The 13335-nt window shown below is 43.6% G+C and overlaps 1 protein-coding gene across 4 annotated transcripts in view; it reads right to left on the reverse strand.

Moving 5' to 3' along the window:
* DMD (dystrophin) overlaps positions 1-13335 on the reverse strand; it is a 1834617-nt gene that overhangs the window by 202953 nt on the left and 1618329 nt on the right. For all 4 annotated transcript variants that reach the window (XM_030304767.1, XM_030304766.1, XM_030304769.1 and 1 more), the window contains one exon: positions 4134-4194. In XM_030304767.1, the coding sequence (XP_030160627.1) occupies positions 4134-4194 (61 nt within the window). The remainder of the gene's footprint in view (positions 1-4133; positions 4195-13335) is intronic.

The raw sequence follows: 13335 nt of genomic DNA on the forward strand, positions 1-13335 counted from the left end.
TCTCTCTCCCTCTCTGTCTGTGCCCCTCCCCTGCTCATATGCATGCATGCGTACACGCTCTTGCCCCCCCCCCAAACAAATAAACAAACATTAAAAAAAGTCTACCTTGGGTAAATATCATTGTATTCACTGAATTCCACAGCACTCGAGGTTAAAAAATGCAGATTGAAGAGGGACTGAGATCTACCTTTATTTCTTTAAGTAGAAATCAGCAGATTTATGCACCTTACTCTTCTGAAGCCAAGGCTGAAGCGGAGAGGGGAAAAGTGTAAGAAACCACCGGATAAACCCAATGCCAACGGGCTGATGATGCAAACAGCCACTGGTGTCTGCATGTGGGACCGAGTTCTGGGCTAGTTGCCCTGTCGGTCTGCCCCAGTGTGCTATTTCTTATGCTTTTATTATGTTATCTTTGCAGGAACATACTGCACACAAGTTTGGGATTCCTGAGTTCTTCTGACAGTCAAGAACACAGAAGAATCATTTTCTAACTCATTAAGAAAGCAAGAGAGTCCCAGCTCTTGGCTCCGTGTGGTTTACCCATATGGGAGGATGCAACATAAAAAGGTGAAAGAAATCCTAACAGAATGCAGCAGCTGGTTAAAGGCTATTATATTGGAATTTTCATGAGTTTGACAGTAGGCCAAAAAGAGTACAAAATGGCGGAGAGTGGAAAAGGCAGTTGTAACAGGTTGAACATCGCTGGCGATTATTTTTTCAGTGGCAATGAAGGCTGTAATCAAATAACCTGAAGGAGACGCTGGCAGGAGTAAGAGAGCCCCCAGGGAGCGAGAAGATGAAAACTGTAACAATGATGAATGCCGTGGACTAATAAACTAGACAAACATGTAGGGTGAAGTATCGAAATCGAGATTCTTAGCACCATATGAAAAGCTGGTGTCGGGATGCAGGCATAAACACCGCCTGACTTGCAATCTAGAGCCCAAGACGCGGGTAGTGACTTACAACCTCAAGCATGAGTGCACAAGTCAACACCCAACTGGAATTATGTTACTGGTGCAGAAACCTCCGGTTATTTAGGGGATCAGTTTATCCCAGCGTTGAAAAGCAAAAAAGTATTGAGTATGAAACAAAGATCCGGAGAAGGCACCTGGCTCTGTGCCTGGAAACGGGTGGTTAAAACTCTTGAATGCAAGTCTAGACAAATGAGACAACGAAGAGGAACTATGGGGTGGGGACTGGGTGAAGGAATATCATTATAAACTTATTATATTGTTAGTTGTGGATAAATAAGGCACCTCGAATTGCAAATGGCATTTGCCAGTGCCTCAAGCCCACTGAACCTTGTACGTCAAAGTAGTTTGCTATAAAAAGAATATGTGAGACAACAGTAGTGTATAATAATGAATCACAAATGACATTAATAATTGGTTTGTTGACCATGTGTATTTTCTGAACGTGCGTTCTCCCTACATTAGCTTAACATTTTAGAGATATAGTTGAGAAATTATATAATCTCTAATTTCCAATAGATTATAATTTTAAAAAAATGTTTATTTACCTTGAGAGAGAGAGAGAGGGAGAGGGAGAGAGACAGAGAGAGAGAAAGGAGCTATCGAGCAGGGGAGGAGCAAAGAGAGGAAGACAGAGGATCCTAAGCAGGCTCCACGATATCAACCCAAAGTCCGATGCTGGGTTCGAGTCCACGCACCGTGAGATCATGACCTGAGCCGAAATCAAGAGTCAGATGCTTAACCGACTGAGCCACCCAGGTGCCCCAGTAGATTTTAGTTTTTAGAGAAAAGTGATCTCCATAAAGTTTCAGAGGTATTTTTGAGAAATTACCTAATTCCTCATTCCTAGAAACTGATCATTTCAGAGGCTTTAAGGTCCATGTTCCCTTTTCTACTATTTTTTTTCTGTCTGGGGCTCTATGTCTCTTACCACTGAATCAGGAAGAATGACAGTCCTAAATTAAGCACCAAGATTTGATGTCTTTAAATGGGTACCTGGAGAAAGTGGAATGGGTTGAGGGGGCATATCTTCGGCTAATTAAACAATGGAAAAACAGAATTGCTATGACTTTTTTTTAAAAATAAGAATTCATATTATGTTAATGATTAAACTAGAGAATTTAAAAAATAAAGATAACTTCTTAAAGAAAAGCTGAGATCTTAAGTTTTTGAATTCGGATAAAATCATTTGATGAGTCGCACTCATTGATTCTTAGAGCTACAGGGAACCTTAGGTATCACCTAGTCCAACCTCTCATTTTCTAAATGAGAAACTAAGGTTTGTATAGGGCAAGTGATTTGCCCAAGGCGACACAGTCAACTCATGACAGAGCCAGGACTGGACCTCACGTTTTCACGTTCCCCGATCTGGGCCAGTGAAGGAGCCCTGGACAATGAGGGGGAATCTGTCTTGTTATTTTTGGACTGAATGAATCTTCACTGCCACACAGCAATGTACCGGGATCTCTTGTGCTGGATATAGCATCGGGAAGAAGATAAATATTTAGGGAAAGGACAGTGGGTAGGGAGACCCTAGGAATCCCTGTGAGATAGTTAATAAGCCCCAAACAGTAATAATCTGGAGAATAATCACTTGAAGATGTTTTGGGTTCTCAGGTGCTCTCACAATCTATGCTACAAAAGAAGAACCTCTATCCAGTAAGGACTATCTCTTCATCTATCATAAAGGAATCGGATAAAGTGAGAGCTTTATAAATGGGTTGAAGAAGTAGCAGGTCCCAAACACCTTAGAGATGAAAATGTGGGATTGACCAAGACACCGGAGAGGACTGGGCAGAGTTTGAATAAAATGGTTCCACAAAATATACAGTGGATGTAAAGCCATACAGCACATGTCTAAGTGAATTTGTCATTCAATGAGACACACAATTTAAAATAGGTCTTTAAAATACGTAAGGGGACCGAATTGGTAATTACACAGCATAAACATAATACAATTTAAAAATAAGAAAGATAAAAAGTGGGATCAAAGCAAATCGAAGGAGAGGCTTTAAAGGTAAGAGATGCTTTGTCGGGAAAAATTTAATAAGACGCAACTTTCTTAAAGGATGTGTCTCTCCCTGAATGGCCCAAAGAATTCCCTCACCCCCATTCTTCTGAGTGAACAAAAGGGAGGCATGCGATCTAATTTCCGGAGAATGGTAGTCATGAAGATCTAGGATTGCTGCGATTGCTTTAGAACTGAATTATGAAGAAACGCTGGGCAGCCGAAGAACAGAAGCCAACCTGATAAAAGATGGCAGACCCGAACAATGGGAAAACATGGAGGATTTTTAGTCAGACTCATGGCGGAAGCAGGTTGAAAGCCTTCAGCTGGTATCGAAGGTTATTTCACGAAGGCGATTAAATTCAGTTATTGAACCAGCAGGTTCAAAGTTAAATTGAAGTTGAACTCTATCGCATAGTCAACGAGAAACTGTTAAGGTGCCATAATGACCCACTATCCTCCCTCCTGTCCCTTGCGTGTTGACCCAATGTATCAATGTACATTGACTCAATGTCAATCACTGACTCAATGTACAATGTATTCGTACTTCACAATGCATCCTGCAGAAGGTGCTTCTAGGCACCTGTATTCCTGTGACGGACACAAACGGCCCCAGAGAACGGTATGACTCTGTTGTGAAAAATGCTGAGTGCTATGTGTCAAGCATGAACACCTCAGCTACACAAATCCAGGCCTGCGGCTGACTGCCTTTTGGGTCCATGAAGTATTTATTCACCTGAAACGCTTTGTGTACATACAGCTGCCGAAATCATCCATCTTGGCTGAAAAAGAGATGCGGGAACACCCCTAAACAAATGAAACTGTCCTTATAACTATTCACTCTCACCATCCATAATATTATCTGCAGCGTTTTGTGCTATTGTGGAAAAGCCACACCACTTCCAATCACAACACACAAGAAACGGGGCTGCAGTGAATGGATTTTTCCTAAAGGCAGCTCCCTGTTGCATCAGCACATTTGCAGAGGTAATTTTAAGCGCGAGTTGACTTTCCAAGCTTCCTTGGGGGATGGAGAAGTAGGTATTGTAAGCCAGGTTAACGTCAGTCACAATGTAGAAATAAATCCATTTGTGAATATGCAGATTAGCCACAATAAATGCTTCTTTAGGAACGTGATGCTTCCAACTTACTTGATATAGTAGGGCACTTTGTTTGGCGAGATGGCTCTCTCCCAGGGACCCTGGACAGAAGCTGAAGGAAAAAAAAAAAGGCAAGGAGGTCAAGTTCACCACAAACAGGAAAGACAACATTAATCTCCAGAATTACAATTTTACACTGATATTGGTCTGTTTGCTCAGTTGCCCATGAAGACAGGACGGATTAACCTGCTGTTCTGAAGTTTCTGTCCTAATCTAAGTGAAATTGAACTCATTCAGGCACAAAGATAAATGCAAAGGAAAAAAAAAAAAAACAAAACAAACAAACAACTCCGTTCCAGCGCTAAACCTATAGAACAGATAAGAAACTGAATGAGTCGCTGACGGATTTTCTCTTAAGTGTCTCCATTGGGTGCTTTTCTTATAACACTTCGTGTTGCTGCTTCTCACTGTCTTTTACTATTTGATTGACTGGGTTCTATTAGTTTAACAACTCAAACGTCCCTGCGTGATACAGTTACATTTTAAGTTCTTAAAGCTAAAAGACTACACTTCTCATTCTCATATGCTTGTTTTCGTCTTTGTTTGCTTTAAACAGGATCCAATTTCATCGACCAATAATATGCTTAATTGGTGCCACAAAACATCAGCCAACCAGCATGATCTTATTGAAAAAAAACAACCCAAAGTCAGAGAATGGCACCCGATACCAGAGGGTAATAAAACTTTTGTGATGAATGATGAATCCTGTAGGTGAAATTAAATTTCACATACTGGGAATTTGTTTTATAACGACCTTATGGTGTATTAGTCTGATCAATCATCTTTAAATTGTATTTTAAGTGCTTAAATTATCATTGGGGGGTGGGGGGGGTTCCTTTCCCAAAGGCGAGCTCTGAGAACACCTTTTACATAGAGTTTGATCCGATGGGTGTTTCTTTCTTTAAGACAACATAATCATGTTAGGATAAACTATACCATTTCCTCAACACTAAAATCCTCCCCCAGAATGGAGTTTTTATAAAACCGGAGTTTTAAGAGAGAAAGAATATCATCAGGAATACACATATAAGAAGCACGCTTATTAACATCTAGCGATTGTATGCGGATGTCCATTTCCCCCTGAATTTTCATCCTGCTTATAATTTGCAGCATAGCTGATGCTGACCATTATTTCCTCCTCTGAAAAGCTTCCTTCTAAATTAGCCTCACAGTAAATTCACGCCGCAGTATATTGAGATGTAAGAAAACGTCAAAGCTAATATATCCTTGACTACACTGTATAATATGAAAGAACACCGCCTAATAAAAGTTAACTTCACCCACTGCCAGACAATTTAAGGGTAATGAAACCACAGATTCTTTGTTTTATAGAGAGTAATAGATGGATTGAATCACCCAACCTTCAACCAGACATTCTGCTTGGTACCTTGGTGATACGTCATTTAAAAGGTACAAGATGTGGATTTGTATTTAGCTGCTAATTAAGCCTTTTCATTCTGGTGGACGGGTTTTTACCATGGGGGGGGGGGCGGGGAGGAGACCTTTATCTGCCATTTCGGAAGTAGTCCCTCGCATGCAATCTCACTCAGTAGTTCTTTTTCTATTCTTACCCCCTCTGCCTTTCTCATTATCTGCCCTACTCTCCTTTGGTTTGTTTTTCTTCGCTAGGATACAGCTCTCTCGCCCTGATAAGGTGATAAAGGAAGATCTGATCTAAGAACTTAGGCCGGACACCCTGACCTACCTGGGGAGAGTCTGATGTTACGGAAACCTAAAAACCTAAGCTCTCTTTCTAGGAGGAAACGGGGTAGACAGCCAGAAACCCCAGCTCTTGTCTGCTCAGCATACCCACCCCAGCTCTCACTGACTGTATCGCCAAGCCTGTGAACGCCTGACTCGAGAAACAAGGGCTTTTCTTTCCTTAAAGGTGTCTATGGGCGGAATCTGACCATTTCTGTCATTGTTCCTTTCCAGTTCTTTATCTTTTTAATGGTCCCCAAATTAATTCCGATTGGGAGGATGCTGTAGATGTCCTCTGATAGCAGAAGAGTCCATTTGGGTTTTCTGGAATATACTGAGGTATCTCTCAGAGACAAGTGTGCTTGGAGAGGTCTACTGGTTGCCTGGGTGGCTCACGGAGGCTCTGTTCCAGAGCAGGGCTCTCATGGAGCAAACTCCAAGCAGAAAATCTAGCCAGAGACAGAGGAAAAGCAGTGATGACCAGCTGAGCTCATGGCTGGCCCTCCACTGAATATCTATAGTTGACTTTGCATTCTTAAGCATTAAAAGGAAAAAAAAAAAAAACCAATCAAATGCCAGAGGAGTACTTAGGATATGCTTAAACTAAACAGGTGAAAGATGTAAAAAGAATATTCCAAAAACATTCTAAGCTCCAGATCAACATGAAACTTGAAGCGTTTATCGCTGTAGTTCTCAACTGCCAATCTTTCATACAGAGCATGAAAATTTATGGACCTGAAACTGTATGTATAAACTGTTACTTTTTTAGTTTTTAAAATAAGAAAAGCCGTTTGTCTTTATGTGCAGCGATCAAATAAATCCAATGGTCAAGTTCAGTGAGTTTTCTGTGCCGAAAGATGTTTTCCCCGCTTTGACTCAACAGTTTACAAACGCACGTAGCAACTGCTTTGCAGTCATCATTAGAAACCCTCCAATCTCCTACCTAAAAAAATGTCCTTGATGCAAAAAAACGGGGGGAAAATGACAATGGCTTTCCCCCATTCCTTCTGTGCCCCGTCACCACCACAGACAAACACACTGGAACTGCTTGCTTTGGAAATAACACACAGTCCGGCGAAGGTTCTACGTGATTAGATTCAGGGCTCCTTCTCGAGAGACTGTTCAAAGGTTGTGGGCAATTTCGCTTGGGGCTGCCAGATGGTTCTGGTATTGCATATATTCAAAAGTTGATCAAATATATGGTAACCCTTGTACGTGTGTCCCCAAATTATCATTTCATTTCTTGCAGGAGTGCCGACACCAAGGACTGCTGTTTCTTATCTCAGTGTGCCAGGGGAAGCTTGTCATTGCACACAAAGCTAGCCTCCGTAATAGACACGCGCATCTCTTATGCGCGATGTGTCCATTTTTTAGTAGCCCATCAAAAGCAGATTTATCGGCAAATAGTTTTTCTAAGGCACTGTGCTGTCCTCTGGTATTTTCTTATACAGATGTTCCTCTAACCGCCATGTGTAAATCCAAGGTGGCTTTGGGATTCAGACTCTTGAGTGCAAAAATCATCCATTATCTTACGGCACCAGCACCAGGGGGTATTGTCTCCTGAATTTAAATAGCAGGCTGCACGTGAGCTTATTCATTCCAAAACCAACCTCTGAATTTCCCCTCGCGTTACAGATGCAGTATGTTATTAAGAGCCAGAAAGGCTTCTACCTTCAAATGCTTTTCTTCCCTCGAGGTGACAGGATTCAATATTGTGCCCAAGGTGGTTTTGAAAATCACAGAATCACAGACGCCACACTATGGAGGCAAAGTTCTTATTTCGACCATGTTTCTAATGCATGACGAACAGAATGTGCGAAGCGACGCACCCTGGTGTTAAGCCATATTTTAATCGACACAGGGGCCTAACCAGAAAATTAAAAAGAACACGAATGTTATTTAAACCGTGCCCAAGGGGCACTCTCCGGAATTCAGACCCAAATACGTTCATTCGTCTTTCTGCCGTTGTTAACGTTTTGTGGATTCGGTGCCTGATCGTATAGTTCGGTCGGAAGAAAAGTGGGGGCAGGTTATACAAATCAATACTATAACCTGCATTGGAGACTAAATGGAGACCTCCCCTATGGGGTTAAGAGAAAGGCGTAAAGGAAGACCACTAGCCACAGGCACTTGGCTTCCCAGAAGTGGGTCCGTTCCAGTAATGGTTTGATGGGCACAGTCTAGCAAGGAGATCTACTCTAGAGCAATGCTTCTCCATGTTTTTTTCCCGATGCCCTCATGGTCCCCTGCAAAGCATCTTATTTAGTTATTTTTTCCTCATCTTCCTCCCCCTGTCCCTGATGAAATTTTGACGTCACAGATATACTGTGTGTATCTATCTGTGCTTTACGTAAAAAGGGTACGGTTTTTCATTCCCTAGGGACAAGCAAATTTTTGTCCCTTTTGGGGCAGTGTTGCTCCCACTGAAAAGGCTTGATCTAGAAGGGGTGGCTGGGGGGTGGGGAGACAAAGGAAAACCTCTCCTGGGCCTGCCCCATGACTTCAAGTATGACGGTCATCATGACCCGTGAGGTGCTGCCATTTTCATTTTGCAAATGATCAGTTAAGATCACATGGAATAGTGTGTCTAAGGTCCAAGTCATTAAGTATTAGATCCATGGGGCGCCTGGGTGGCGCAGTCGGTTGGGCGTCCGACTTCAGCCAGGTCACGATCTCGCGGTCCGTGAGTTCGAGCCCCGCGTCGGGCTCTGGGCTGATGGCTCAGAGCCTGGAGCCTGTTTCCGATTCTGTGTCTCCCTCTCTCTCTGCCCCTCCCCCGTTCATGCTCTGTCTCTCTCTGTCCCAAAAATAAATAAACGTTGAAAAAAAAAAAAGAATTAAAAAAAAAATATATATATATATATAAGTATTAGATCCTAATGTGGGTTATTACTCAAGTCACATGATTCAGGAAAGGGAGAAAACAATGTAATCCTCCCAGATACCCAATGAGGTCACGCTATTCCATTATCACCCGTGAAGTAGGGGAGGCTCAGAAAAGGTCAGAAAACGGACTCAGTTCATGCGGCTAGTAAAGGGCGAATCCACGATTGCGACCAAGTCTGTCTAGTCTTTGAGTTTTATTTATTATTATCATCATCATCATCTTCTTCTTCTTCTACGTAGCCTTCATGCCCAGCACGGAGCTCAACATGGCGCTTGGACTCACAACCCTGAGACCAAGACCCGAGCTGAGATCGAGTCAGACATTTATTTAACCGACGGAGCCACCCAGGCACCCTCTTTGTGCTTTCTTTTATCATGTGTGGTATGTAACCGGTAGTCTAGAAATATTTGCCAAACAACTGCGTAAATGCATTCATCCTACACAAGAGTATAATGTCCTCTAGTCTAAGTTCTTTACGCTCTGATATCTAAATTTACCCTCTACATGATTTCCACCAGATGACTTTCCAGGGCTTGCTGGAACCACTTCACCGTCACCAGATCCTGGAAGGCCTCTTTTGAATTTCCTATAGTTTTAGTGATGATTAGAAAGAGCAGCCTTTTCCTCTGGTCAAAATCTTTCTCCCGTCTGCATCCCAACAATCTGTCATCCCCACCGTGACTCCTGTTCTGCCACCAGCACAGAGCCCGACGTGGGGCTCGATCCCGTAAACCACGGGATCGTGACCGGAGCCGAAATCAAGAGCGGGATGCTTAAACAACTGAGCCACCCAGGGTGCTCCGAGACTTATTTTCATCCAAAAGGCAAAAATAGAGCCCCGGTTCCTAAGGAAACAAAGCAGTACTCATTACTCAGTCCATTTTTACAGCGTCCCCGCTACGTATGTACGAGGCGCTTGGCACAGTGCTGGCACAGAATGCGGTAAACAGACACAGTTTGTGCTACTTTGCATTTGAGTCTCTGAGGATATTTTTCAATGAACACATCTAACATTCCAGCATTAAAATCAATCGACTGCTGTCTAGTGAACACACATTATGGGCTTAGCCCCATACTCGGTATTTACAGGCAGGGCTGGAACAGGATGGGGTGGGGTGGAGGAAGAGGTCCTAACAGGTCCCGTGCCTTTAGGCACAGTCAAGTTGAGTAGAGTTTAGTAAAAGGGCTGGTCACAAAGGTCTGTGCAGGGTGTAGGGAGATCACAAGGGATAATGTTAATAAGAACAAGGAGCTGTTAGCATCCCTAGCTCTGAGGGACAAGGAGGGAGAGCCATTATCGGAGTAGAGTGCGAGTGGGAGAAAGAGGAAGCAGGAGCAGGAAAGGGAAAGGAGGAAGAGAGGAAGAGAGAGGGGGTGAGAGGGAGGGAGACAAGAGAAAGAGGAGAGAGAGAGGATAAGGGCCAGAGCCGTGGGAACCAGGACAATGGAAGCCATATTGCCGCAACGCCCCAGCAGCAAACACGGAGACAAGGATGTACGTTGAGGTAGTTTGGGCTGTAATTCAAGGAAGCCCGGGTGCAGGAGCTGGTAAAGGATGCGGGACTGCTTTGGGGACCCGGGGTCCCCCTGTAGGTGAGGACTTCAGCCCAGAAGACACTCCAGAGTTGTCCCCCTCCGGCCACCTCTAGGTGAGCGGCGAAGGAAGTGGAGTATTTATTTACTACTGCTTGAGGGCTACTCCCGGAGTATGGAGGGGGGAGCTCATTACCTCTCTGGCCTGCCACTTGGGCTTCGTGAGCAAGCTCCTATGGACAGAGAAAGCCTTGAAGGCAGAGTCACAGGTGTGTGTAGTTGGAAGGCTAGGTTCGGTGTGGCTGGGCCCGGAGGGTTCCAGAGGGCACGTGAGCAGGGCCCTGACAACCAATGCTACAGAAGATATGTGCTAAGAATGACCGAGTAGAAAGAGAGGAGAAGTCTGGGGTCCTGTGACTATATAGTCACTATTCCAGCAGGCCCCGGGCTCTGAGCTGTCAGCAGAGAACCTGAGGCGGGGCTCAGGCTCACTAACTGACATCACGACCTGAGCCAAAGTTGGATGCTTAACCGACTGAGCCACCCAAGCGCCCCTCTCTGGATTTCTATATGAGAACGTTATACAGCCCTGCTTGGGATAAGCCTCTGTTATTTGAGTTTTCCGTTTCACGTGGCCAATCCCGCTTCTGACCCAGTCACTCCCACCCGTGCGGACCATCTGTGTCTGCTGACGTCATTCCTGGCTCCCATTTTAAATGGCCGAACAGCATTCCGTTAATGGCTGTACTGTGATTTATTGAAGAAATCCCCTCTTTGGGAAAATTTAGATTGTTTCCAGTTTTTCACTGTTGTAAGTAAGGCTGCAACGAACATCTCTGCAGATAAATCTTTGCACCCAGTTTTGTCAATTTTGTTAAGCAGAATTCCTCGAAATATATTTATTTCATTGAAGGCTATGAACATGTTAAAGGCATTTTATACAAATTACACTCCTGCCAGCAGGAGTCTTTCTTTATTGATGCAGGTAGAAAGGGAAAAATCCATTTTCTGCTGGTCAATGGCAGTTAGTCGGTATAATTCTTAAGGCACATTAGATATACTGCCTGATACGGATTATTTGAGAATAGGCCTCTCGCACCCCTTCACTCCATGATAGACTGTAGACTTTTTGAGTTCAGGGAGGCACTCAGCTCATCGGCTTTCTGTCTCAAAGCCCAGCCCAGCGTCTTGAAACATATGTGGATCAAGGAGAAAGTGGCTAGAACAGAGATTCCGGACGAATAGATTTCATTCCTGACTCCGCCATCACTCCCTGATCTCAAGCAAGCCTTGTTTTGTCCCTGAGCTTTATTTATTTTATATGAAAAATAGGCATAATGATATCTCCCTTGCAGAAATACCGTCAGGATAAAATGAGAAAATGGATATGAAATTGCTTTGCAAAATGTTAATTACCATACAAATAATGTTTATAATCACATACCTGTGGGATGTTGTCTGAATGACAGTAATTCTAGAATTAATCTCCCTGCCTCAACCAAGCAGCAGTTGTCTTCACCCCTTGCATCCACTCCTAACTACTAGTAATGTGCCTCACACAGGATCAAGTGTGGCGGACAGAGATGCCTTTGAACACTAACTGCCTGGGCTGATGGGACATCGTTCTATCTCTTTGCCTAGACCAATGGCACCTGCCCAACAGACCCTTCATTCTTGGGTAGACCGTGTGTCCATTATTCATCAGCATGGATGATGAATCGATTAGTCCCTATTTGATACAATGGGAAAGAGAAGGCCAGAGAATGTTCTACAATCAGAGGATTATGCCGACAAAAAGATAAGAACAGTGTTCTATGGAATGGAGGCAGGAGGGTGGAGTTCAATAGGTTGTTGCTAGCTGAATGTGGCATCCACTCAAAGCGAGAAATCACACATGACTCTCTACTTCTAAGAGATAATTATGAGGCAACGGGGCGTTTCAGGGGCAGAAAAGATAAGCTGGAGGGCGAATTTCAGATCAATTACATATTTAGGTTAAAATATTTGGAAGGTGGATCTTTTCACCGAAGCTCAGGTGAAAGGACAAGACTAAGCGTTAGATGGGAGCTGTTAAAAGAAAACCATACCCTGGGAAGTGGCCCATAATGGTGGCACCACTGAAAAAGCCTCCGAAGAAAAACGATACAGAAACGAGAACAAAGTAGGGTGAAGCATCAGAAAGACAGCCAGCCAGGTGGTGAGATATTGGGAGCACCAGTGGGTTCCAGGGCACTAAGGGGAGAGAAGAGGAAGGTGTATTTGGTCACAAGATCACTGGTGATCCCAAGAGGGCAATTTCACAAGAGCACTGAAGGTAAATGGAGAAGGTCATTACTCTCTCCTGTTCTGTAAACCAGCCCACTCCATACACTTATTTATGGAATTTGCTTAGCGTCCCCTCTAAAACCTCAAATCACGCGAAAACCTTATTTCCGCCTGTTTTCACTTCCTAAGGTCATAATCAAGATTATAGGACAGGGCTCAAGGTTTCATGTAATTATCAATGCCGAATGTAGGTGTATGCGTCTATCATTTTTCCCCATTGGGATTGCTTTCTGTATGATTTCTATTTTCTTCTGATGGGACGCATATAGTCCCCGAAGCAAGAGTAAGTTTTCTGTCATTTAACCGAAAGGCCAAGTTAAATTTAACACCGTTGCAAACATTCAATTAAAATAAGAATAGCGCCGCATATGTCTGGATCATATATCAAAAGTAAAGATTCAATGAAAACTTTAAGATCACTTACTGAACTTTCAAAGATGGGCAGATTTTCCATAAAGATTTCAACAGCAGAGACAGATGGGCTGCATTCCAGAGGGGAAGGTCACCAGAGTGATGAATGAGACCTCTAATGTCTGCCATAGCTGTGAAAATCTTTACGGCTAACTAAAATTCCTCACGAATAACAACCTGTAAATATTCTATGAGCTGTCAGGCAGGTAACACCGAGCTCGGAGACCAAAGCACACGGCGAACCGAATACCACGCCATGGGCTTCGCCGGCAGACTGCCACGTCATTTAGAGTATCAGGCTTACACGTGATCTGGGGAGTCAGGAGTTCCTACTAA

This window comes from Lynx canadensis, chromosome X (genome assembly GCF_007474595.2).
Source record: "Lynx canadensis isolate LIC74 chromosome X, mLynCan4.pri.v2, whole genome shotgun sequence".
NCBI classification, from domain to species: domain Eukaryota; kingdom Metazoa; phylum Chordata; class Mammalia; order Carnivora; family Felidae; genus Lynx; species Lynx canadensis.